General features: G+C 39.5%; 1 protein-coding gene across 9 annotated transcripts in view; it reads left to right on the top strand.

Moving 5' to 3' along the window:
• Positions 1-25756, top strand: part of NDUFAF5 (NADH:ubiquinone oxidoreductase complex assembly factor 5) — a 54393-nt gene that overhangs the window by 11428 nt on the left and 17209 nt on the right. The window contains exons 6-11 of one of the 9 annotated variants that reach the window (XR_775748.3): positions 2363-2402; positions 5142-5339; positions 15074-15134; positions 23020-23117; positions 24857-24940; positions 25534-25560. Coding sequence is in view for 5 of the 9 variants with exons in the window: in XM_064275767.1 (XP_064131837.1) it covers positions 2363-2402; positions 5142-5339; positions 15074-15134; positions 24278-24408; positions 24857-24940; positions 25534-25590 (571 nt within the window). In the remaining 4 variants the exon portion in view is untranslated. Of the gene's footprint in view, positions 1-2362; positions 2403-5141; positions 5423-8677; positions 8793-15073; positions 15135-19387; positions 20547-23019; positions 23118-24277; positions 24409-24856; positions 24941-25533; positions 25617-25756 lie in introns of those variants that run through there. The other 8 variants (XM_064275767.1, XR_002786160.2, XM_003411448.4 and 5 more) reach the window with 8 other exon arrangements.

The raw sequence follows: 25756 nt of genomic DNA, 5'->3' as shown, positions 1-25756 counted from the left end.
TGTTTTTAAAATTGTGGCACTGGGGGGGTGGGGCTGGAAACTAGTTATCTTGGTTTACAGATTATAAGATTTCTCTGCTAAAGTATTAGGCATTATATGCTCCTTCTCAGTAGAGATAATATGATATAAAAAACCAAAACCCATTGCTGTCAAGTTGATTCTGACTCATAGCGACCCTATAGGACAGAGTATAACTGCCCCATAGAGTTTCCAAGGAGTGCCTGGTGGATTTGAACTGCCGACCTTTTGGTTATCAGCTGTAGCTCTTAACCACTACGCCACCAGGGTTTCCAATATGAAATAGCCTCAACATTTTTCCCCCAATTTTCTTCAACTTGCTAAAGCTGATCTGTGATGGAAGGACTAGTATTCAGTTTTAATTCTTCTGCACAGAAATGAAGTTCTCAAAGTTACTTTTCCCTTAGTGCTTCCTAGCATGCCCATCTACATTTATTCCATAGGTGTGTGATGTAAATATTTATTGAATAGATTAGAATATACAAGGCACTGTGCTAGAAGCTTTGGGGGAATATAAAAATGAATTCAGACAGTGATTCTACTCTCAAAGAACTCAGTGTAATAGAGAAAATAAGTGTTCTATATGGTATATTAATTTTTCCACTTCATTATTATAGTCAAATAGATTTTCTTTTGAAGATTCAATGTGCCCTCCATATCCAGTACAGCCATTTTGAGAGCTCTTTTTAGTGTGACCAGCCATTTCGGTTTGACTGGGACATTGTCAGTTTTAGCAGTGAAACCTGTGCTGAGAGTCCTCTCAGTCCCAGGTAAACTGGGATGGCTGGTCACCGTAGCTGTTTTTCTCAATGAGTTTGCAATTTCTTCCCTGCTTTCTTAGGTATGCTGAATAAATTTAGAAATGTACCACATTCTGTCTTGAAATGGAAAACATTAGGGCAGGCAGTCAAAACCTGAGTTTTAGCCTCATTATCTGCTTGCTATTTGCAAGTGATTAATACTGATGGTTTCCATTTCTCCATGATGGAGCTTAGAAAAAACCTCCATAGTTTCAAAGTCCTAATAATTGTTGGAAAGCATTTTGAAAGGTAAATGTAAGTTTAACATAGTATGGTGTGAAATGAGTATTCAGCACCTAGTATAAAGGGATGCCAACTGTACTGGGTATGTGTGACCATACTTTACACTGACAGTAGTTGTCAGGTGCTATCAGGTCGGTCCTGACTCCTTGTGACCCTGTGTACAACAGAACAAAACACTGCCCACTCCTGCGCCATCCTCACAATCATTGTTATTCTTGAGACCGTTGTTGCAGCCACTGTATCAATCCGTTTCCTTGAGGGTCTTCCTCTTCTTTGCTGACCTTCTACCAAGCATGATGTCCTTCTCTGGGGACTGGTCCCTTCTGATAATATGTCGAAAGTATGTGAGATGAAGTCTCGCCATCTTTGCTTGTAAGGAGCGTTCTGCTTGTACTCTTTCCGAGACAGATTTGTTCATTCTTTTGGCAGTCCATGGTATATTCAGTATTCTTTGCCAGTGCCACAGTTCAATGGTATCAGTTCTTATTTGGTCTTCCTTATTAATTGTCCAGCTTTTGTATGCATATGAAGTGATTGAAAGCACCATGGCTTGGGTCAGGCACACCTTAGTCTTCAAGATGGCATCTTTGCTTTTTAGCATTCTCAGTGACTGAGAATGTTATAATGGTAGTTCTTGCCATCATGTATGACCAAGCACTGGGAGAAGGTAAATGGATCAAAAGACAGTGCAAGAGGTTTCTTAAATCAAGTATTTTGTTCTCAACTATTGAGCTAAATGTGATGAAACTTTAGTTTAAATAAGTACAGCACTTTTCTATTATTTTAAATATGTGGAATGCTATTAGAAAATTTAGTGAGTTGTTTTTGGTGAATAATGCTGTTTGCTTTGGTAGAGTTTTAAGTATGCTGCTGAATTTTTTTCTAGAAAAATATAACTTGGAATACTATATTTCTCTGGCTTAACCATTAATTTTAATTGATGAGCTTCTTTGAACATGTCATCAGGTGCTTATTTTTATCACTTTCTTCAAATAAGATCTCGTAAAAGCCCTGTTTAGATAAGAGGCCCAAGTAGGAATGACTTTTACTTTATTCCATGATAAAGAATTATTAGGTATTAAGCATATCAGATTTTTTCTTAAAGTAATATACTGATATGGGGGAGTCTTCTAGTATAAACATAAGGAAGGTTTTCCACTAGGAGTGGTTATTATTTTAGAACATATGAAAGCAATCAGTAAATTTCGATATGCAGTTTCAGACTTCAAGCTACTGACACTTTTTTAGGCTTGACATTATTACCAATTAAGGTAAAACAGCTATGTGTTTTTATATTTCAGTTTGCACTGGGTGAATGACCTTCCTAGAGCACTTGAACAGGTAAGAAAACCTATGTTGATTCTAATACACTGTCTTACATTATTTATTGTTAGATACTTACAGAATTTCAGTTTTCACAAACTCTTTGCTTATAGATACAGTTGGAAAATAGAATCCAATCAGGTATTTATTGTTTTGAGTCTGGGTGGCTGGGAGAATAATTAGGGAAAGTATGGGAAAGAATGGTAATGACTAGATAAAGGGTATAGAAAATAGTAATTCATAGAAATATGGTAGATGGAAAGGGGAGTTGGTTTCAGAATAGGTGTTGTCGGTTGGGAGGTGGGGTGGGGGATGAATTTGCCAAGAGATAAATGTCATGGAATAGGCAGTTGAAGATGAGTTTAGAGGTCTGAGAAGATGTGCAGTTTGAGGATAGAGATTGGAAGGTCATCCTTGTGAAATCCGTGGGAGTTGATAAGCCTTCTGAGGTAGAGAAGATGCAGACAGCTGAGGACTAAATCTTAGGTGCTTCCTGTACTACAGTTTGGTGACAAAAGAAAGACTTAACAATAAGGAAGAAAAAGAGCCCAAAGATTTTACAGTTGGTTTGTTTATATACTGTTTTGTAATTACTTTGTAATATATTAAATATAAACTGAAGATAGTACTTTGATTAGAAGAACCTACTGTTATTGAGTTGTGGTTTACTTCAGATTCTCCCCCTTTACTGTAATGTTCCTTTTTGTTGAGAATAGGCAGTCAAAACTAGTTACAGATTGTAGTCTGAGAGAGTCCATGAGCAAGCATTTGTGATTCTGGAATTCATTCTTTGCACTATTTTGCTTATCAGTGAAAAATTATTTTTGTGTGATACATGTTTCCAACAGCAACAAAAGAGCAGCTGTTGAGGCTGCTTATGTATAACCAAAAACCTCATGGGGTTTGGGTTCCTGGTTTGGAGGTTTGGGGTCATGGTTTCATGGGATATCCCAGTTAATTGGCCTAGTATCATGTTTAGTGCTTGTCTTCCACCTCCTAGTTTCTTATGTAGTGCCTGGGATCTTTAAAAGCTTGCAAGTGGCCAGTCAAGGTACAACAATTGGTCTTTCAAGCAACAGAGGAAGGAGAGTCAAGAATAGGAGGAGGAAATGGAATACGCTGGCTAATTGCCTCCCTGAGCAACCACCTCCTTTGCCATGAGACTAGAAGTGCCCAGTTGGACAGTGCCCAATTACTGTTACTGAACGTTTTGATCAAAGATTCTATAGAGGAATCTTTGATCAAAGGTAGAGGAAATGTAGAAAAGAATTTCAAATTCTCATGGACTCCAGACTTTCTGAAGCCATTGAGGCTGGATGAGCTCCTGATACTATTACCCTGAGATAATCTTTAAACCTTAAACCTTGAACCAGCAATATTTCCTGAAATCTTCTTTAAGCCAAACAGTAAAACCTGTTGCTGTCAAGTCAATTCCGACTCATAGTGACCCTATAGGACAGAGTAGAACTGCCCCATAGGGTTTCCAAGGAGCCACTGGTAGATTAGAACTGCTGACCTTTTGGTTAGCAGCCAAGCTCTTAACTACACTGTCAGCAGGGCTCCAAACCAAGTGACAGTTTAACTTAATTAGTAAAGAATGTCTGCCTTGAGCGTTGTGCTCTTTTAAACAGCTATCTGTATTGGGATGAAATTGACAATTGCAGCTTGAAAGGTTAGATAGGAAGCTTAGGGGGCAATAAGTTTATGTTAATGGGGGAGGAACAACTCAGAAAAGGAGGGTGAGAATGGTGGCACAACTTGAGGAATGTAGTCAGTGTCACTGAATTGTACATGTAGAAATTGTTGAATTGGTATATGTTTTGTGTACATTTTCAAAAACAAAAAATAATTAAAAAAAACTGTTGTAAAACTGGAAAATAAGTTATTTAAAGAAAATTAATATACTACCAGGCTAATCATTATGAGTCATAACGATTTCTCTGTAAGTTAGCTTTTTTTGCATAACAACCTCCCCTCCTCCAGTTTAATGGCTTAAAATGGTAAATATTTACTTGGCTTAGAATTTTGCAGGTGGTATTTGGGCTGGGCTTAGTTAGGAGGTTCTTCTGGGTCTGGTTTGGCTCACTCATGTGTCTGTGGTCAGCTGCCACATTATCTTAGAGCTGGCTGGTTTTGGCTGGTCTCAGCTGGGATGACTGACTTTTGCTCCACATGTCTCTCATCCTCCACCAGGCTAGCTCAGGCATGATCACAACATGGCGGCCTGGCAGGGTTCCAAGACAGCAGGGGCAAATATGCAAGACTGTTTTGAGGCTTAGGCTTGTAATTGGGCACACAGTAACTTCTGCATTCTTTTGGCCAAAGCAAGTCACAAAGCCAGCTTGTATTCAAGGAGAGGGGACACAGATTCCATCTTTTGATGAGCGTTGTTACAAATGACATTTCAGAGGACACAAATATAGGAATAGTTGAGTGGGGGTTTTTTTTTTGGCAACCTACCAAACTTAATTTTTTTTTCTTTTCTTATTAACAAATTAGAAAACATAAAACTGATTATTACAGATATTAATGCTATCAGTGAATGTATTATCAGTCTTCACAGCTATATTATATAGCAGAGACTTTGTGACAATTAGTTGCCTTAGGTATTATTTATTAGATTATCAGATTATTTATTTGGCAGCCTCCCAAAATAATAGTAATCATAAAATATTGATTTAGATGCCATATATTTATTCTTTGAACATTTTTACATACAAAATAGTGAATAGCTTTCTTGTCTTATATTTATTACAGATTCATTATGTTTTAAAACCAGATGGAGTATTTATTGGTGCGATGTTTGGAGGCGACACTCTCTATGAACTTCGGTGTTCCTTACAGTTAGCAGAAACGGAAAGGGAAGGAGGATTTTCTCCACATGTTTCGCCTTTCACCGCAGTCACTGATCTAGGACATCTTCTTGGGAGAGCTGGCTTTAACACACTGACTGTGGTAACTATCAAGAGAAGCAAGTAATCCACTAATTGCACAGTTTAGAAGCAACGTATTCTCATCTTAAAGATAGAAACCTGCAGGTATTTATAGCATTTTAGAAAGGCTTCAGCACACCCACTCTTTTAAAGAAAAGGCTCTTACTGATCGTGTTCAGTTTGTGTAAACATTTCTTGATTGACGTAAGATAAGAATGTGAAACTTTTCGTGTTTGTTACCTGAATAAGTAGATCAAAAAAATTATACCTCAGTTAACAGGGAGACTATTTTCTACAACATATCATTCCTTCGGAATCTTCAAATCCGGAGTTAGGTTTAATAGGGGATTCATTGCATTCCAGATGATAGAAAATGGGATATGCAGGGGCATTTACAGTACTGTCTTCACCACCAGTCCTCAGTAGAAACAGTGCCATCTGAGTTAGAAAGGAGAGGTGTTCATTTGCCAGGCCTAGGATTGGCTCAAGGTTAGGGAAGGTAGGACAGGTGCTGTATTGCGTGAAGCCTGGAGAGATCTAGAAAGAGGACCCATAGGTAGTACAGAGGAAATGTGGGGTAAGCATGGTACAGTGGATGGGACAAGGCATTGATGTCCACTAGGTATACTTTGAATTCTTACTCTGCCCCTTTACTAGCTCAGGGAATTTGGGTGATTGACGTTACCTTTTTGAGTATTCATTTCTATTAAAAATGCAAATGGTACCTCATGAAGCTATGCCTATTAAATAAGATAAAGGGTGTGAAATGCCTGGCCTGTGGTAGATAGATGTTCAGTAATATTAGCCCTGCTGTCCTCTTTCCCATCCCTCCACTCCTAGCACTTTCCTGGACTAGGTTTCCAACTGGGAGCTGTCTGTGGAGAGGCAATGACTATCTCCTTCCAGTGCCCTCCAGTGGCAGAGTCATTCAAAAAGGACGTGATTACTTCTCTTTAGAGATGGGTCGAGTAGACTTACTATGATTTCTAACCCTTAGGCCTAGAAACATCTCTAAATCTCAATAGAGGAAGTAAGACATTTCTTGATAAAGAAAGCTTTTCATTGCATAATTAGAGATGATAGACATAAAACAAAAATAGCTGTTTGAACTGATTTACCATGAATATGTTTCATAACATTAACCAATCAGAAACCGATTGTCATAGCCTTCCTTGTGATTGGAGGCAAGTGGGTAGATCAGCAGGGTGCCTTATGTTGGAAAGGGGCCCCCAGGGAAGGGAGAAGACAATAGGCTAGAAGGCAGACTAGGAGCTGAAGACAAACCTCCAGACTTCACAATTGTGTTTAGGGTTGACTTTTTTTTTTTTTTTTAACTTTTCAAAGTTCCTCAGTCAGATAGAAACTGTATTCTGAGATGTTGCTGAGCAACGAAGTCAGAAAACTCAGCGTCACATGAGCGTTCTGCTTTGTAATTAAACAGTTAACAAGGCAATTGTATGTTGAAGGATCACTGTATTTATTAAAAACATTTTTAGCTCCCCAGACCTTCTGTTCGCACAGGACAGGAACCATCCCCGAAGACAACTCATCAGACATGAAAGGGACTGGTCAGCAGAGGGGAGAGAGATGCTGATGAAGAGTGAGCTAATTAAATCAGGTGGACACTGGAGAGTATGTTGGCAACTCTTGACTGGAGGGGGGATGGGAAGATAGAGAGAGAGGGAAGATGGCAAAATTGACACGAAACGAGAGACTGAAAGGGCTGACTCAATAGGGGGAGAGCAAGTGGGAGAAGGGAGTAAGATGTATGTAAACTTACATGTGACAGACTGATTGGATTTGTAAATGTTCACTTGAAGCTTAATAAAAGTTAATTAAAAAAAAACATTTTTAATTATATAGGTAATGTGTAAGTATATTTTGGTTATAAACATTAAACTGTACGAATACTGGCTATGCAGAGGCATTCGACTGTATGAATCATAACAAATTACGGATAACATTGCGAAGAATGGGAATTCCAGAACACTTAATTGTGCTTATGAGGAACCTTTACATAGATCAAGAGGCAGTTGTTCGAACAGGACAAGGGGATACTGATTGGTTTAAAGTCAGGAAAGGTGTGTGTCAGGGTTATATCCTTTCACCATACCTATTCAATCTGTATGCTGAACACATAATCTGAGAAGCTGGACTATATGAAGAAGAATGGGGCATCAGGATTGGAGGAAGACTCATTGACAAACCTGTGTTATGCAGATGACACAACCTTGCTTGCTGAAAGTGAAGAGGACTTGAAGTACTTACTAGTGAAGATCAAAGACCACAACCTTCAGTATAGATTGTATCTCAACATAAAGAAAACAAAAATCCTCACAACTGAACCAGTGAGCAACATCGTGATAAGTGGAGAAAAGATTGAAGTCGTCAAGGATTTCATTTTACTTGGATCCACAATCAACAGCCATGGAAGCAGCAGTCAAGAAATCAAAAGATGCACTGCATTGAGTAAATCTGCTGCAAAGGACGACCTCTTTAAAGTGTTGAAAAGCAAAGATGTCACCTTGAAGACTAAGGTGCGCCTGATCCAAGCCATGGTATTTTCAATTGCATCATATGCATATGAAAGCTGGACAATGAATAAGGAAGACCGAAGAAAAATTGACAGCTTTGAATTGTGGTGTTGGCGAAGAATATTGAGTATACCATGGACTTGCCAAAAGAACGAACAAATCTGTCTTGGAAGAAGTGTGGCCAGAATTCTCCTTAGAGGCAAGGATGGCGAGACCGTGTCTTACATACTTTGGACATGTTGTCAGGAGGGATGAGTCCCTGGAGAAGGACATCATGCTTGGCAGAGTACAGGGTCAGCGGAAAAGAGGAAGACCCTCAACGAGGTGGATTGACATAGTGGCTGCAACAAGGAGCTCAAGCATAACAACGATTGTAAGGATGGCACAGGACAGGACAGTGTTTTGTTCTGTTGTGCATAGGGTCGCTATGAGTTGGAACTGACTCGATGGCACCTAAAAACAACAATACAAAAAAGGTGAAAGTCTGTTATTCCCCCTTAATCCCTCAAATCTTAGCGCTCTCTTAAGAGCAGCAATTTTTTAAATTTTAGTCTGAAAAATTATTGAGGATCCTAGAAAGTTTTTGTTTATGTGGATTGTATCTGTTAATATTAGCCGTATTAGAAATTTAAACAGAATTGTTTTAGTATTAATTCTTTTAAAACTAACAGTAATAAACCTGTTATTGTTAATGTAAATAATCTATTTTTTAGTGCAACAGGACTGTATTTTCCAAAACAAAGAAATTGGGAGAAGAATGTCATTGCGTTATACTTTGGCAATTATCTTTAATCTATTTTTTTTTTTTTTTTTTATGGCTTAATAGAACAGAGCTGGATTCCTATATGGGCTTCTACGTTCAAATGTATTTTGATACCACATGCCTTGTAGTTCTGAAAAACTCCGTTGTATGCTTATGAGAGAAAGAGGTGAAAAGACAAGTAAGATTTTAGTATTATGAAAATAGTTTTGACCTTGTGAATCCCCAAAAGGGCCCCAGGGACCCCAGGGGTCTCCAGACCACACTTTGAGAGCTGCTGCTCTAGAGGTAGCTCCTATTAACAGTTTTTGTTAGTAATGTTCCAGATTTAAAAACAAAACAAGAGATGCTTTACCATACTATACACACGCACATATACACATGCCCATGTATTTCTAAAACATGTTTTTCATTTTTAACAGTATATTTTAGAGTTTTCTATATCAACACAGGTACAGTCATACCTCAGAGATATTCCAGGTTTGGTTCCAGACCACTGCAATAAAGTGAATATCACAATAAAATGAGTCACATGAATTTTTTGGTTTCCCAGTGCGTATAAAAGTTAGGTGTACACTATACGGTAGTCTATTAAGTGTGCAATAGCATCGTGTCTAAAAAAACAATGTACGTACCTTAGTTAAAAAGTACTTTATCGCTAAAACATGCTAACCATTATCTGAGCCTTCAACAAGCCGTAATCTTTTTGCTGGTGGGAGGTCTTGCCTGGGTGTTGATGGCTGCTGACTGATCAAGGTGGTGGTTGCTGAAGGTTGGGGTAGCTGTGGCAATTTCTTAAAATAAGACAAAGGTAAATTTTGCCTCATTGATTGACTCTTCCTTTCACGAAAAATTTCTCTGTAGCATGTGAGACTGATAGTATTTTACTCACAGTAGAAATCCTTTCAGAATTGGAGTCAGCCCTCTCAAACCCTGCTTCTGCTTTATCAATTAAGTTTATGTAATATTCAAAATTCCTTGTTGTCATTTCAACAATGTTCACAGCATCTTCACCAGGAGTAGATCCCATGTCAAGAAGGCACTTCCTTTGTTCATCCGTAAGAAGCAACTACTAACCTGTTAAAGTTTTATCATAAGATCACAGCAATTCAGTCACATCTTCAGGCTCCACTTCTAGCTCTCGTTTTCCTTCTCTTTCCATCACATCTACAGTTTCCTCCTCTACCGAAGTCTTGAACCCCTCAGAGTATTCCATGAGGGTTAGAATTAATGCTTCCAAATTCCTGTTAATGTTGATATTTTGACCTTCTTCCTTGAATCACAAATGTTCTTAATAGCACCCAGAATGGTGAATCCTTTCCAGAAGGTTTTCAATTTACTTTGCCCAGATCCACCAGAGGAATCACTCTTTATGATAACTATAGCCTTATTATGAAATAATAAGAAAATCAAAATGACTCTGATCTATGGGCTGCACAATGAATGTTGTGTTAGCAAGCATGAAAACAACATCAATCTGCTTGTACATCTCCATCAGAGCTCTTGGGTGACCAGGTGCATTGTCAACAAGCAGTTATATTTTGAAAGGAATCTTTTTTTCTGAGCAGATCTTAACAGCGAGCTTAAAATATTTGATAAACCATACTGTAAACAGATGTGCTGTTATCTAGGCCTTGTTGTTCCATTTATAGAGCACAGGCAGAGTAGATTTAGCATAATTCTTAAGGGCCCTAGGATTTTCAGAATCGTAAATGAGCCCTGGCTTTGACCTAACGTCACCAGCTACATTAGCCCCTAACAAGAGAGTCAGCCTGTCCTTTGAAGTTTTCAGGCCAAGCTTTGACTGACTTTTCCTCTCTAGCTATGAAAGTCTTACATGGCATCTTCTTTAAGTATAAGGTTGTTTCGTAGACATTGAAAATCTCTTGTTTAATGTAGCCAGCTTCATCAGTTATCTTAGCTAGATCTGGATAACTTGCTGTAGCTTCTACATGAGCACTTGCTGTTTAACCTTGCACTTCTATGTTATGGAGATGATGTCTTTCTTTAAACCTCATTACCAACCTCTCCTAGCTTCAGACTTTTCTTCTGCAGCATGCTAACCTCTCTCAACCTTCACAAAATTGAAGAGAGCTAGGGCCTTGCTCTGGATTAGGCTTTGACTTAAGGAAACGTGGCTGGTTTGATCTTCGAAACAGACCACTAAAACTTTCTCCATATCAGCAATAAGCCTGTTTTAGCTTTCTCATCGTTCATGTGTTCACTGGAGTAGCACTGTTAATTTCCTTCAAGCACTTTTCCTTTGCGTTCATGACTTGGCTAACTGCTTGGTAAGAGGCCTAGCTTTTGGCCTATCTCAGCTCTTGACATACCTTCCTCAACAAGTTTCCTCACTCATTTCTAGCTTTTGATTTCAGGTGAAGCACATGCTACTCTTCCTTTCGCTTGACCACTTAGAGGCCATTGTAGGGTTATTAGTTGGCCTAATTTCAGTATTGTCTCATCTCAGGGTATAGGAGGCCTGAGGAGATGGAGACGGCGGAAGAGGCAGTTGATGGAGCAGTCAGAGCACACACAACATTTTTAAGTTCTCTGTCTTGTATGGGGGCGCTTTGTGGTGCCCCAATACCAATATAGTAGTAACATCAAAGATCACTGATCACAGATTACCATAACAGGTGCAGTAATGAAAAAGTTTGAAATGTTGCAAGAATTACTAAAATGTGACAGAGAAACAAATGAACACGTGCCATTGAAAAAATGGTGCCAATAGAGTAGCTCACTCAAGGTTGCCACAAACCTTCAGTTTATTAAAAATGCAGTATCTGTGAAGTGCAATAAAATGAGGTATGCCAGTATGTCTGCCTTTTAACTTCTGCATATTATTCCCTAGGAAAGCCCCTGGGTGGTGTAATTTGCACTTGTGTGCTAACTTAAAGGTTGGCATTTGAACCCACCCACTGGCACCATAGAAGAAAGGCCTGGTACACTGCTTCTATAGAGATTACAGGCAGGAAAACCCAGTGTAACGGTTCTACTGTGTAATACGTGGGGTTGCCGTGACTTGGAATGGACTCAATGACAATGAGGTTTTTTTTTTTCATGTGAATGTATCATGGCTTAATTAACTGTTTCCCTAATTAATGACGTTTAGGTTTGTTCTACTTTTTGCCAGTAGAAAAAATCTTCAACGAATGTTCTTTTAATCCTTTTTCATTTATTTATCCGATCTTGTAACAAACTTTTGTTGAGTACCCTCTATGTGTCAGGCACGACTTTAGGTACTATTGACACAGCAGGAACAAAACAGGCAGAAGTCCCTCCCCTATTAGGGCAGATAGCTAAGAAACAACATAATGTGTGATATGCTAAAGAGTACTCTGTGCTAAGTACAAATAAATGGGTTAGGAGAATCAGAAGTACGGTAGTGTGTTGAGATTTTAGGTCAGTTGGCCCAAGAGCAGTACCTTACTAAGAACGTGATATTTGAGTATCAGCTCAAGAAAAGGGAGGTAAGAGCCATGCAGGGAAGAAGGCCTGCCCTGAGGGAGGTGTGTCCAAGCAGAGGCCACTATAAGTACACATAGATCAGTGTGTTCACGTAAATACTAAGAAGGAATTACTGCATATAAGAGACACGAAAACCCTGGTGGCGCAGTGGTTAAGAGCTACGGCTGCTAACCAAAAGGTCAGTAGTTCGAATCTACCAGGGGTTCCTTAGAAACTATGGGGCAGTTCTACTCTGTCCTATAGGGTCACTGTGAATTGACTGGGTGGCACCTTTTTTTTTTTTTTAAGAGACGTGCTCCAAATACTGCCAGATTGCCTTCCAGAAAAATGGTACTAAATTTATACCCTACGAACTGTATATGAGAAATTTTTTCCCCACACTCTCACCAACATTTGATAGTATCAGTCAATTTGGGGGAAAAATCTATTTTTCTGATTACTGGTTAGGTTGAACATGCGCTCATTATTAGCCATTTGTGTTTCCACCTCTTTGAATTGTTTGTTTATAACCTTCATCTCTTTTTCAGTTTGAGCTCAGGAAAGAGAGTTATGCACATGCTTTTAACCTGATGTTCGTGGACCGATAGAGAGCCTATCAGTAGACTTTAGAAGGCCCAGTAACACTGGGACATTGTATGCAAAGTTGTTTTTTTTGTTTTTGTTCGTATGTGGAGGAAAGGGCCCATAGTTTTAGTCAGATCGTAACAGAGGACTATGACTAAATTAGGAACCATTAGTTCAGTCTTAATCTCTTGTGCTTATTTATAATCTCAGAAAGGTTCACTCTCTTAAGAATCATCTCCCGTATCCCTAAGTTACAAACCCATAATTGAGGTGAAAAAAATAGACTCTTTGGGAATATAAAGCCTCTAGAAAGTGTAGAAGGGGAGGAGTGTAGAGGATGGGAGTGACATGGTGAACCTTTTCATGAGGTGATGTTAAATGATTTGTGCCAGACCATACAGTGTAGTCAGCTCTATTGGGGAATTCAGAATTTGTTGTCCATTATGAAAAGCATAGGAATTTCTACCCTGAGACCTCACAAGAAAGTTAAATTACATTAATGACAGTCTACATTTCTGTTAATTGGGAAATCCACTAATTCAGAATACCTCCCATACTCTTCAAAAATGATTAAAGCATTAATATAAAAATTTTGGTATAGAATCTTCTCTATATTTTATAAAATGAGAGTTACTGATTTAATAAATAATCTATAAGAATTTGTTGAATCATTAAATGTATCCTTTGAGACGTGTACATTGCCTCTAAAGTACTGTATTAATATCGTATTCTAATTCATATTGTTAAATTCCCACCCAAAAAAGCTTTTATATAATCAATTATACAGGTTTATGTTGCATATGCCATTACTTATGTTACTTTTATTATGCAATAGACTTTTATCTTTTAAAGTGAAATTGAGCCAAATTAGTATTATATTACTATATTTACATTTATATGATCCTCTTTGTGAATTATTTTCAGTGAGTTGGCATTCTAAATGAAGCTCATTTCCTCTTAGAATAGAGCTGCCAGACTAGAACATTCGGAGAAAGCTGTAGATACCGTCCATCTTAATTTGAATAAGGCCTTTAATAGAGCTCTCGTGGTATTCTTGTGATTGTCTGGAGATAGTGCTTTTAGTTGGTTTCATTAAAGAATCATTTTCAAAGGATATTGCTTAATGGCTAGCTATCAGCCTGGAAGGAATTTTGTTTTTAATCTCAGGATCTCTTTTCAAAAATAGTTTATTAATGCTGATATAGATGAAGCAGTCCCGATCCCACCACCCAGAGATGGTCTTATTAAAAAGTGCACACGCTACCTGATCCATGCGTATGCAAAAGAAAAAAGCAAAGGAAAAAAATGTATATGGAGAGAATGAGAGAAACGGCAAGGTGTAAAGTGAGAAGTCTCTTTTATATCCTTTCAGAACATTTTTTTTTCTTGATAAAGCAAAACATAATTATGTCCTTTAAACCCACATATGCAATATTATATTCAGTTTTGGTTTTTTCCTATATGTATTGTTTTGCTTTTTTTTTTTTCCCAGCCAATAACATATCTTGGAAATTTTCCCCTACATGCATTCTTTTTTAACAGCTGCATAGTATTTCATTCAATAGATTATACTTGAATTTGCTTAACCGGTCCTGTATTAATTGACATTTAGATTGTTTCTGGTTGATTTAGTTTTTTATTTTATACTTTTAAACAAGGCTTTAATGAATTTCCTTTCACATAATTTTGGCACATATTTCAGATGTGCCTAGCAATGGAATTGGTGTCAAAAGAATCTATACATTTCAAATTTTGATTGATATGGTCCAGATACTCTCTAAAAGGTAGCATCAAGTTACATGCCCTATCCACAGTATAGGTGAGCTCCTGTTTATACAAAATCAGACAACCTATAGGATGTTACCAAACTTTTTTATTTCTGCCAGCCTGATTAGTAAAAAAACGTTGTTTTTTACTTGTTTTGTATATCTGAGGTTAAAGTAGCTGGTCTTTTTGTTTTGCATTTCCTTAATTGTGAGTGTGAATGGATTTTTAAGTATTTTTCAGGGTTTTGTACTTTGTGTCCAGAGCAGCTGTAGTCAGTGTGTGTAATGATCTATAAATCTCAGCTGGGAGACTAGCTCCCTCCCTAAAAAAATGTATGGTATCCTGTAAGAGTTTTCAAAGACTTGGAGAAGAGAGTAATGGGTTGTAGAGTAGAGAATAGACTTACTCTGTATTGTTCCTGAGGAGAAAACTAGAATCAATTGGTGGAGTTTTAGGAAGATTTCTCTCAGCATGAGAAATATTTATTTGGAAATTTGAAATCTGTAACCATACACCAGATGACATCTGTGAAGAATATTGTAAAGAAGATTCCTCCTTACCATAAGAGATTGGTCTGGGCAATCTCTATGGCCCCTTTTCAAATCTGGATCTTTTATCATAAATATCAAATGAATATTTCTTTTTTTTATTTTCTAATAGGACACTGATGAAATTCAAGTTAACTATCCTGGAATGTTTGAATTGATGGAAGATTTACAAGGTAAAGCATTTTCCTTTAAAGAATTTTTAGATTCTATTTGAGAATTAAATTTTGAGAGCCAACTCTGTGGTCCTGGTCTGAGAGGGTCAAAGAAGCCTTGTCCGAGGAAATGGTGATTGATTGGTGCTCTCAAAAGAAGAGGACTTAAGTAGGTGAAGAGGAGAGGGAGGTGAGTTCCAGACAAGGAGAAGAGCATATGCAGGGGCCCCATTGCAGAAGGAACATGGCAAGAACTGAAAGAAACACCTTCTATGTAGGGTACAGGGAACAAGGAGAGACCTGAACCATAACATTTGTAGGTAAATTGGGACCAGAGATTATGCAGTAGGGCCTTATAGGCCTTATTAAGATTGTTTGTCTTTATCTTAAAAAGCCCCTTGAGGAATTTTAATGCGCAGAGGGAAAGGAAGTCACAATATCAGTTTGTATTTTGAAAAGAATGGCCGAGAAACTAGTAGGGAGACTTATTGCGATAAAGCCCACTAAAGGTTGATGGTGGTTTGTACTAAGGCGGTGGCAATTGAGATGCAGAGAAGTAAATAGATTCCAGAGATATTTAGAAAATAAATTTGACAGTTGTTGCTGATGAATTGGATGTGGGCAGATGAAGAAAAGAGACATTGTAAGCATAGTTGCTGAGTTGCTAGCTCACATAACCAGATGGATGGTGGCACCGTTCATTAATAGAGGAAACAGTAGAAGGCGGCCAACTATGGGCTGGGACAGATCTTAAGTTCACATTTGGATGAGTAGGGGTTGAAGTGCTTTTGAAATATCCAAGAGGAGACGTCAAATGGGTGGTTGGATATTTGAGTATGTGGGCAGAGGAGAGGTGTGGCCTGGTTAAGAAGTTATGAGTCATTTTTGAATAGGAAGTATTTGAGGCTGTTGCTTAGGGTGAGAGCATGGAGTAAGAAGAGAAAGTGGCTCAGTTGACCTTTAGAAATCTAACATACAGTGACTGAATAGAAAAAGGATGAACCTGCTAAAGAGACTGAGAAGAGATGATTAGCAAAGTGTTAAGAAAAAACAAGTATAGTTCCACCTAAACCAAGGCAAAGAATGTTTCAAAGTGAAGGCAGACTTCAGCAGCATCAGATGCTGCTGAGAATGAGATAAGGACTGGGAAAAAATTCATTAGATTTAGCAGTAGGAAGATTATTAGTGATCTTGGTGGGAGCTCTGTTGTTGGAGTGATGGAGTAGAAGTAATTGGAGTAGGTTGAGAAGTAAATGGAAAGTGAGGAACTGGAGACAGCAAATACATGCTTTTTGTTATGGATTGAATTGTGTCTCCCAAAAATAACATGTTATAAATTCTAGCCTCTATGCTTATAGTTGGAAACCCTGGTGGCGTATTGGTTAAGTGCTATAGCTGCTAACGAAAGGGTCGGCAGTTCAAATCCACCGGGCGCTCCTTGGAAACTCTCTGGGGCAGGTCTCCCCTCTCCTATAGGGTCACTATGAATCAGACTCGACTCGACGGCAATGGGCAATGGGGGCAATGCTTATAGTTATTATCCCATTTGGGAATGGGTTTTCTTTGTTAAGTTCATGAAGCAGGATTAGTGTAGGGTGTACTTGAATCAATCTCTTTGGAGATATAAAAGAGATTAAAAAGCAAGCTAAGTAGCAGAGATGGGGAAAGAGAGATGCCAAGCCACATGAAGATTGCCCAGGAGCAGAAGCTCAGAAAAGACAAGGACCTTCCACCAAAGCTGACAGAAAGAGAAGGTCTTCCCTAGAGCCCTACAGCTGGCACCCTGAAGTTGGACTTCTAGTCTCTTAAACTGTGAGAAAACAGATTTCTGTTTGTTAAAGCTGGCTACTCGTGGTATTCCTGTTATAGCAGCACTAGATAACTGAAACTGTATTCTTTCCAGAAGTTTGTCTGTGAAGAAGAGTTGAGAGATAGAAAGGTTACAAGTGCCATATGAGGAAGAAGGGGACAGAGATGAGATTTTTTGTTTTACCTTAAGACTTTAGCTTACTGCACTGCTTATTGGAAGAATCCAAGTGCTTTCATAGAAGAGCCAACTCTAGATGAGAGAGCGAGGATAATTGAAAGTTGCAGGTACCTGTGAAGGTAGAAAGGATGAAATACAAAGACCGGGGGAGGGATGGACCTTGGAAGGGGCAGATTTATAGAAGGAAGGGAGGAGAGACAGTGCAAATGGACCTAGATGTATATGTTGGCTAGCAGGAAGTTTCCATCTAATGTCTTCTGTATTCTTTGTCAAATAAGAAGTAAAGTTACATGCTGAGAATGAAAGAGTCAGAGGTTTGGGAATTTAGTGGCGAAAACTTGAAATAGTCGTTGTGGAGAATGGAAAGGTGAATTGACCAGGGGAAAATTAAAGAATTGGAAGGGTATGTTTGTGGTAGGTTGAACATATATGTGGCCTTCTCCAACGATAGTTAGCAGCTCAGGACAGGCATAGAAAAGCAAATACTTGGGTTAGTTTGGGTTGGGGCTTTGCCCATTCAGAGTGACAAAAAGATAACTCCAAGAGTATAATTGAAATAATAGGCTAAAGAATCTAAGGTGAAAGAGGAGGGAAGTGGGGGTAGGGGGAGTGAGCTAATGGATGGGACAAAGTGGAGTCGTCATGCACAGGCGAACCCAGCGTGGTCAGGGAGTGGGCATGGCTGAAGTGCCTGAACAAGCTGGAAGGACAGAAGGATGTGGTCAGAAAGTAGAATGTTTGAACTGATGATTTTGGAAGTAAGGCAGGTACCAGAGACAGCTTGGTTCAGGCCATATTGTAGGTGTGGTGGCCAAGGTAGAGAAATGGAGAAGTTCACAAGAGATGAGGAGGTTAAAATATCTTAGAGGCCATGGAATTTGATGGTCATTAACATTGAAGTAACCAGAGTGGTGGCAGGACTTGGAGTGCAGAGGAAAAGTCAGCCATGTGCCAAACTCTGCAGTGAATGAGGGGAGTGATTGAGAGTGTGATTGTTTGACAGCAAGAGTGCATAGGAAAGGGTTAAAGCCAAATGATACGGGTCTCAGTGCAACAAGGGTTTCTAGTAGGGTAGGGAAGTAATGGGCTAGAAGAGGAACAAAAAGGATACAACCCACCCTCCCAACCCTGACGCAACGTGAGGTATGCAAAAATAAACACCTACCTCTGAAGAGGACCGTGGTGAAGTGATTTTCTCAAGGAAAGCCTGAGCTTATATTATTTGGTTTTGTGAGGTTTGTTCTTTTATTACTCAAATGAATATAGACAGTCGATGAATGCAGGAAGATGGAGGGGGTAAAAATGTGTTCTTTTGAAACAACAGCTGCACTTACCTACCCAAACCAAATACCAACCCCTTTGCTGTTGAATCAGTTTTGACTCATAGCAATCCTATAGGACAGACTAGAACTGCCCCAAGGGGTTTCCAAGGAGCAGTTGGTGGATTCGAACTGCTGACCTTTTAACTGGCAGCCGATCTCTTAAACACTGCACCACCAGGGTTCCATACTTACTTGCCAAACCAAACCAAACCAAACCCATTGCCGTCAAGTCAGTTCCGACTCATAGTGACCCTATGAGACAGAGTAGAGCTGCCCCATAGAGTTTCCAAGGAGTGCCTGGTAGATTCGAACTGCCGACCTTTTGTTTAGCATCTGTAACTCTTAACCACTCCGCCACCAGGGTTTCCATACTTACCTAAACCCTGTTGGTGTCGTCGAGTCGATTCTGACTCATAGTGACACTATAGGACAGAGTAGAACTGCCCCATAGAGTTTCCACAGAGCGCCTGGTGTATTTGAATTGCCGACCTTTTGGTTAGCAGCCGTAGCACTTAACCACTATGCCACCAGGGTTTCCCCATACTTACCTAGAAAATTCTTAATATCTGGGTCTTGAAAAATTGTAAAATGATTTAAAGTTAGAGGATTATAAAAATAAGTATTTTAGCTTTTGTTTACATAATTTTCATGAGTTTGTTGCACTTGCTTCTTTCAACAGCCTTCTTGATAGCCTCTCTCCCTATGGTACAAGTGAGAAGAATTAAGCCCAGAGAGAACACTTTCCTGTTAGTGGCAGAGTTAGGTGCCAACCTCTTGCCTTTTTGAGTCCTACTATGCCCTACTGTTCTCTTAACTGACCCTATTGCTTGTTGTAGTTGTGCGTTTTTAACAAGGTTCATTTTACCCATTGTCTAGTCTCCTCTGAGTAGGGAGTGAGCTCCAAAGACGTATATCTGAAAACTTAATAATCAAAGTCACTTTTCATTCATTTTCATTTAATGCAGGGATTGGTAACCTAAATCATGTGCAGGATGACAAGAGGAACCAATAATCACCACAACCCCTTCCCATGGCCCCAAGCACTGAGCTTACCTTGATGTAATCATGGAACCTCTTTATCAGTAGGCTTGAGAGATGGTTTTGGGCTGATTTATCATTCAGTCTCTAATGGCAAAAATATTTTTCAAATACAGTATTTTTGTTCTGTTTCTTAATAAGTGCTGTGCTCATGATGCATTTCAAGAAAGAGAAAAGACCAGACGTTTTTGTATCATTTGGAAAAGATTACTGCCCACTGATTTAAAAATACAGTACTAGGTGCAGTTCTGTGAGGTTTTCTAATACCCTAATTTTACAGATGAGCAATTTGAGGCATTTGAGGTTAAGTATCTTGTCCACGGTCACACTTAATGCCGGGGTATGATTTGATCCAGGCAGTCTTGCTGCAGAGGCCTATACTACTTCTTAGTGTGTGTTTTGGTGGTGGTTTGGTTGGTTGTTTAATCAAACCGTAGTATATATGTTCTGTGTATATATTGATGTATTTTTAACCACTACCCAGATCAAGATACAGAACATTTTAAACCACCCAGAGGGTTTCCTCATACATCTTCTCAGCCAATAACCCCCTCTCACCTGAAGGTTTTAAATAGGTCATATATTTTGAGATTGTGACTCTCTTGTCTAATATTAGCCTTTAATAGGCCTTGCTGGTACTACTTTTATTTTTACTGTAAGGCCTTTTATACAAACCACGTGTTTTAGTCTCTGATGTCTCTTATCCTTAGCAGGATTAAGAGGAATTGTCTAAAGATATAAAAGTGAAATTCCTATTTAGCAAAGTAGAAATAAACATTAGCTGGTTGATTTTTGTCTTTATTCACAATGGTGTTAGTAGGGTTGGTGTCACCCAGTGCAATAACTCATGGTGTTACTCTCACCTCTCATGGGTGGGGCCAAAAGGGGCTGGCCAAGGAAATACCCTCTGTGGGCAGAATGGCCTGACCCCACCACCCATGTGGGCCAAGTGTCTTGTGGCCTGCCCCTCCTGGCCCTGCCCCCTGCAGCTCGTGGCAACTCTTCCCATCTCCCATTGGCCAAGGCAGAGACCCTCCTTTCTTCCCAATGGTGGGCACCAAGGCCTGGTTGCCTGTACTCTGACAGGTGAGTGGGGAGGGGACACCAGCCTAGTGTCATCACTGCCTTGACTACCCTTCTCTTAGCGGTGCAGGCCTGCCCTCCACCACTGTAGCAGACCCTGGGGTCATTTTGATGTCACCCTTCTGACAGTGTCAGGGAGTACAGTCTGCATCCCCTGCACATAACTCTTGCCCGCCCACCCCCCCCCCCCGCCCCGTGATGCCACTGTTCGTTCATTCACTGTTTATTGAGCATCTGCCATGTGGTAACCACTGAGCCAAGTGCTGGAATGTAGTGATGGAAATAATATAGTTCCTGATCTCAGGGAGCTCATGGCCTAGTAGAGAGTAAGAGAGACACAAAGAGATAAAGAAGCAGACCAGTGACATACGCATTCAACTGTAAAATGAGATAATTTATTTTTTGGTTTGATATAAGAAAATCTTTAATTTTATTACACTTCAGGTGAAAGTTTATAGCACAAGTTAGTTTCTCATTCAAAAATTTATACACAAATTGTCCAGTGACATTGGTTGTAATCCCCTCAGTATGTCAGCACTCTCCCCTTTCCCTTTCCACCCCAGGTTCCCTGTGTCCATTCGTCTAGTTTTCCTGCCTTCTTATCTTTCCTTTGGGCAGATGTTGCCCATTTGGTCTCATATACTTGATTGAACTAAGAAGCATGTTTCTCACGTGTTATTATTTGTTTTATAGGCCTGTCTAATCTTTGGCTGAAAGGTGGACTTTGGGAGTGGCATTAGTTCTGAGTTAGCAGGATGCTGGAGGGCCATAGTCTTGGTGGTTCCTCCAGTCTTTATCAGACCAATAAGTCTGGTCTTTTTTTGTGAACTTGAACTTTGTTCTACATTTTTGTCCTACTCTGTCCAGGACCCTCTATTGTGATCCCGGTCAGAGCAGTTGGTGGTGGTACCCAGGCGCCATTTAGTTCTTCTGGGCTCAGACTGTTGGAGGCTGTCGTTTTGGGGTCCATTAGTCCTTTAGACTAATATTTACCTTGTGTCTTTGATTTTCTTCATTTTCCTTTGCTCCGATCAGGATGGGACCAGTAGATGTATCTTAGATGGCTGCTTGCAAGCTTTTAAGACCCCAGATGCTACTCAGCAAAGTAGGATGTAGAACATTTTCTTTATGAACTATGTTTTGCCACTTGACTTAGATGTACCCCAAGACCATGGTCCTCAGCCTCAGTATCTCAGTCCCTCAAGGTGTTTAGACATGTCTAGGAAGCTTCTATGACTTTGCCTTGGTCAAGTTGTGCTCATTTCCCCGATACTGTGTGTTGTCTTTCCCTTTACCAAAGTTAACACTTTCTAGTTAGTGATTTCCTTTCCCCACCCCTTCCCTCCCTCATAATCATCAAAGATTTTTTTTTTCCTGTGTGTAAGTCTTTTCTTGGGTTTTTGTAATAGTGGTTTCATACAATGTGAGATAATTATTTTTTAGAGTGCAGGGAGAAACAGAAGAGAAAAAGCCCATAAATCTGCTTAGGGAGTCAGGGTTGCTATTGCAGAAGGGGTACTACTCAAGTGTTAGTGAGTTTGCCAGGAGAATAAAGGGGATGTGTGGGAGCAGGAAGGACAGTGTGTTGCAGACTGAGGAAACGGCCAGTGTAAAATCATGGAGGCATCAGAGGGTATCCACATCCTTCACTCTCCTGATAAAGGAACTATACAGTAATTCAGTATTGTTGAGTCGGTAGAGTGGGGGGAAATGATGGGAAATGATGCAAGATAGTTGATCAGAGGCTTCTAGGTTTTATCAGGTGAGGCTTGTATGTCATGGAAGACTTTTGAGCAGAGGAGAGATAATCCGATTAGTGTGTTAGAAAGCTTACACTCTAGCATTGCTTATGAAGAATAGTCTATGAGGAAATTAAGAGTAGAGCTGAGATGGTTAATCTCTTGTTAGACATGAGGAAACTGAGGCACAGAGAAAGGTTAAGTAACTTGCCCAAGGTGATATGTTTAGTAAGTGGTAGAGTCAGGACTTAGGAGCCCTGGTAGTACGATGGTTAAGCTCTCAGCTGCTAATCAAATGGTCAACAGTTTGAACCCACCAGCTGCCCCACGGGAGAAAAGATCTGGCAGTCTGCTCCTGTAAAGATTACAGTCTAAGAAACTCTGTGGGCAGTTCTACTGTGTCCCATAAGCTTGGAGTCATCTCAACAGTATACAGCAACAACAAGAGCCAGGATTTAAGCCCAGACAAGCAGCCTGACTCAGATTCTGACCTCTCAATCACTATTCCATGAAAAGATCCTGAATTAGGACAGAGGTAGCTGGAATGGAAAGAAAAGTAGTTGTGGGGATTAACAGAGGAGAGAGGAATCATGGAACACTGCCAGGGGTGTGACTTTGCTGACTGGAAAATGGTGCTACCTTCAAATTGGTTTTAGACATATTTTACATTGTGTTACACCTTTTTCTTGATGGTTCTAGTATGTTTCATTTAAGCTGCCATTATTATTAATTCACAGAAAAAAAGCCCAGAATGTTGACCTAATTTTCCAAAACAAGTTGCATATCTACTGATGAGTGCATGAAAACTTTTGGAGGCTTTCACAGTGGTTTTAAGGTAAGTTCAGTTATTTTTTTAGACAGTACTCAGTATTGTTCCTGGTAAACCATAATAAATTAGGTTAGACTTTTTTTTACAAGCAGTTGAGCTTAACCTTAAAAACACTGTGAGAGTCTTAAATAATTACCTCCTGGCCAGATTTTCCTGTTACCCCAAAGCCCAGAGTGAGTCAGAAGTCCCTGGATATGTTTTCCAGGTGGTCTTCAGTAAAGGTCCATCGTGACGTGTTATAAACTATTATTATTCCATTTTGAAGATAAAAAATCAAGCTTAATAGAGGTTGAATAGTTTTGTCCAGGTTACATAAGGTAGAACTGAAATTTGTGCCTGCGTGATTATGATCCAGACTCTTTCCACCACATCACACCCTTCCTCCAGGAGGCGAGGAGTTAAACATGGCAGCGTGCTTCTCTGTGAGAGAAGGCGGGCTGCCCGAGCGGCAGGGTTACTAACTGTGGCAGCAGTTGTGGACTTATATTTCAGTGTGGCCAGAAGACCTAGGTCAGACCTTAGAGACAGCATTAACTACTAACTTGAAGGAAAGAAATCAAAAAATAAATTTTAAAACATTGAGAAGTGTTTCTGAAAAGAATATATGTAATTCTTTATAATCTGGGATTAGTAAATATAAAATCTGAAAACACATAGTAATTTTGTTATCATCTAATAAGTCTCAAAACCCTCCTCCCAGTTTTATGATCACCTAAAAGTGACATAAGATGTGGCATCCTTAGGTGGGCACATGGCAACTACTGACAATCCCTGTAGGGCCAGTCACCTTGTTTTTTGCCCAGCTGCCTTACTTCTGACAGTTGCTGGCATGTAAAGCATGCTTGTGGGCTTGCTTCAGAAACTTGACTTCATTTGTCTTAATATTGAAGAGGCTTCACGTAGTTTTGATTCAGACTCATTGAGAACCCTAGCAGCATTCTGAGAGCATGATGAGACTTTGGTTATTTTACATGCTTAAAAATAACCAAAACACAAAGAAATTAAAACATAATGTTTATTCCGAGCAGTTATTTTATATGCATACAGGGAGATCGTTTTATTTCTAAAAACAAGTGGCTCAAAGTAGGCTAGTTATAATTGTTAAAAAATAAACCTTTGAATTAGCTGAAAACAATACTATGATATTTGATTGTTTCATGATTTAGTAAATTGCAAATTGAAGGAGCATGAGTCCCCCTGCGTGAATGAAAATGAAGAAAAAAATGTTCTCGAGGATTGGACATTTCACAGCAACTTCATTTTTTTCTTGATGAATACAAATTTCCCTGGTGATCAGGTACTTAATGGTTACTGAGTTAACATTAAAAAGTAGCTTCTGAAAATTTGGCCCTTTACCCATTTGTAGCTATGAGATCTCTTGAAATTTAGATTAAGGAAGCATGCAGTCTTTTTCATTAAATCATGAGTAATGGGCTTATTATTAACTCTCCTTTTCTAGCTGGAAAAGACAGTACTTTGGCAATTTAGGTCAGGCTTTTATGGTTAATTTTTGATCTCTTGGGTTGCTATGAGTTGGAATCGACTTGATGGCACTGGGTTTGGTTTGGTTTTGGTTAAGGAAAAACCCTTAAAAGCAAAGTAAGATGTCTGCTCTTAATTTTTTTCTTTCACATATAACAGAATGGTTACAGTTATACTGTTGGATGAGATGGGGTTAAGCCTCTGAGGCTGAGCTCCTCAGGTGTTGATTGTATTATCTAAAAGCGCCTCTCGTGTCTTTTTAGGTATGGGTGAGAGTAACTGCTCATGGAATAGAAAAGCTCTACTGCACCGAGACACGATGCTGGCGGCTGCTGCGGTCTACAGGGGTAAGGGAGCTGCCCACTCTCCCACCTGCTCCTCACTGAGGAGCTTGTGCTGTGTCATGGGATTTTCCTAATATGGCTAGTCATTCTTCCTTCTCCCAGCACCTGACACTTCTCGTACCCTTACACTATTCAGAGCTCTTGATGTTCAAAACACAGATTCTGTAGCTCCATCCTCTTTTGCCAAACAGCCCCTATTATCTCCTTATTGTCAACTTCGGAGGGAGGAGCCCCAGTCGCGCAGTGATTAAGTGCTCAGCTACTAACTGAAAGGTCAGCGATTCGAACTCACCAGCTCATTCTGCGGGAGAAAGATGTGGCAGTTTACTTCCATAAAGATTTACAGCCTTGGAAGCCCTGTGGGACAGTTCTGCCCTGTCTTGTATGGTCTCTAGGAGTCAGAATTGACTCAACAGAAGTGAGTTTGGTTTTGATTTGGGTCAGCTTCTCCGTGTTGAGGGTTTTCTTGTGAGGCATTCTCAGAACCCTCTAAGTATCCTAGTACCATTTCCTCTTTAGAGGGTGTCACTTTTACTTCGCGGGTATTTTCTTCTACTTGCAGTTTTTCAAGTCATAACCGTTATTTGTCTTTATAGAAATGTACAGAAATGAGGATGGTTCACTACCTGCCACGTATCAGATCTATTACATGATAGGATGGAAATATCATCATTCACAGGTAACATTATGACAGATCACTTTTCTTACTGAGTTCACATTTTCATTTATTTTTTATTATAACTTAGAGTAAGGGATTATTTATATAAGACAGCATTGAAGGGCTTAATTGGGAGTTTGTGTAGATCTGTTTCTAACATC

This window comes from Loxodonta africana, chromosome 24 (genome assembly GCF_030014295.1).
Source record: "Loxodonta africana isolate mLoxAfr1 chromosome 24, mLoxAfr1.hap2, whole genome shotgun sequence".
NCBI classification, from domain to species: Eukaryota; Metazoa; Chordata; class Mammalia; order Proboscidea; family Elephantidae; genus Loxodonta; species Loxodonta africana.
The sequence above is the reverse complement of the archived record's forward strand: the minus strand, read 5'-3'. Positions and strand labels throughout refer to the sequence as shown.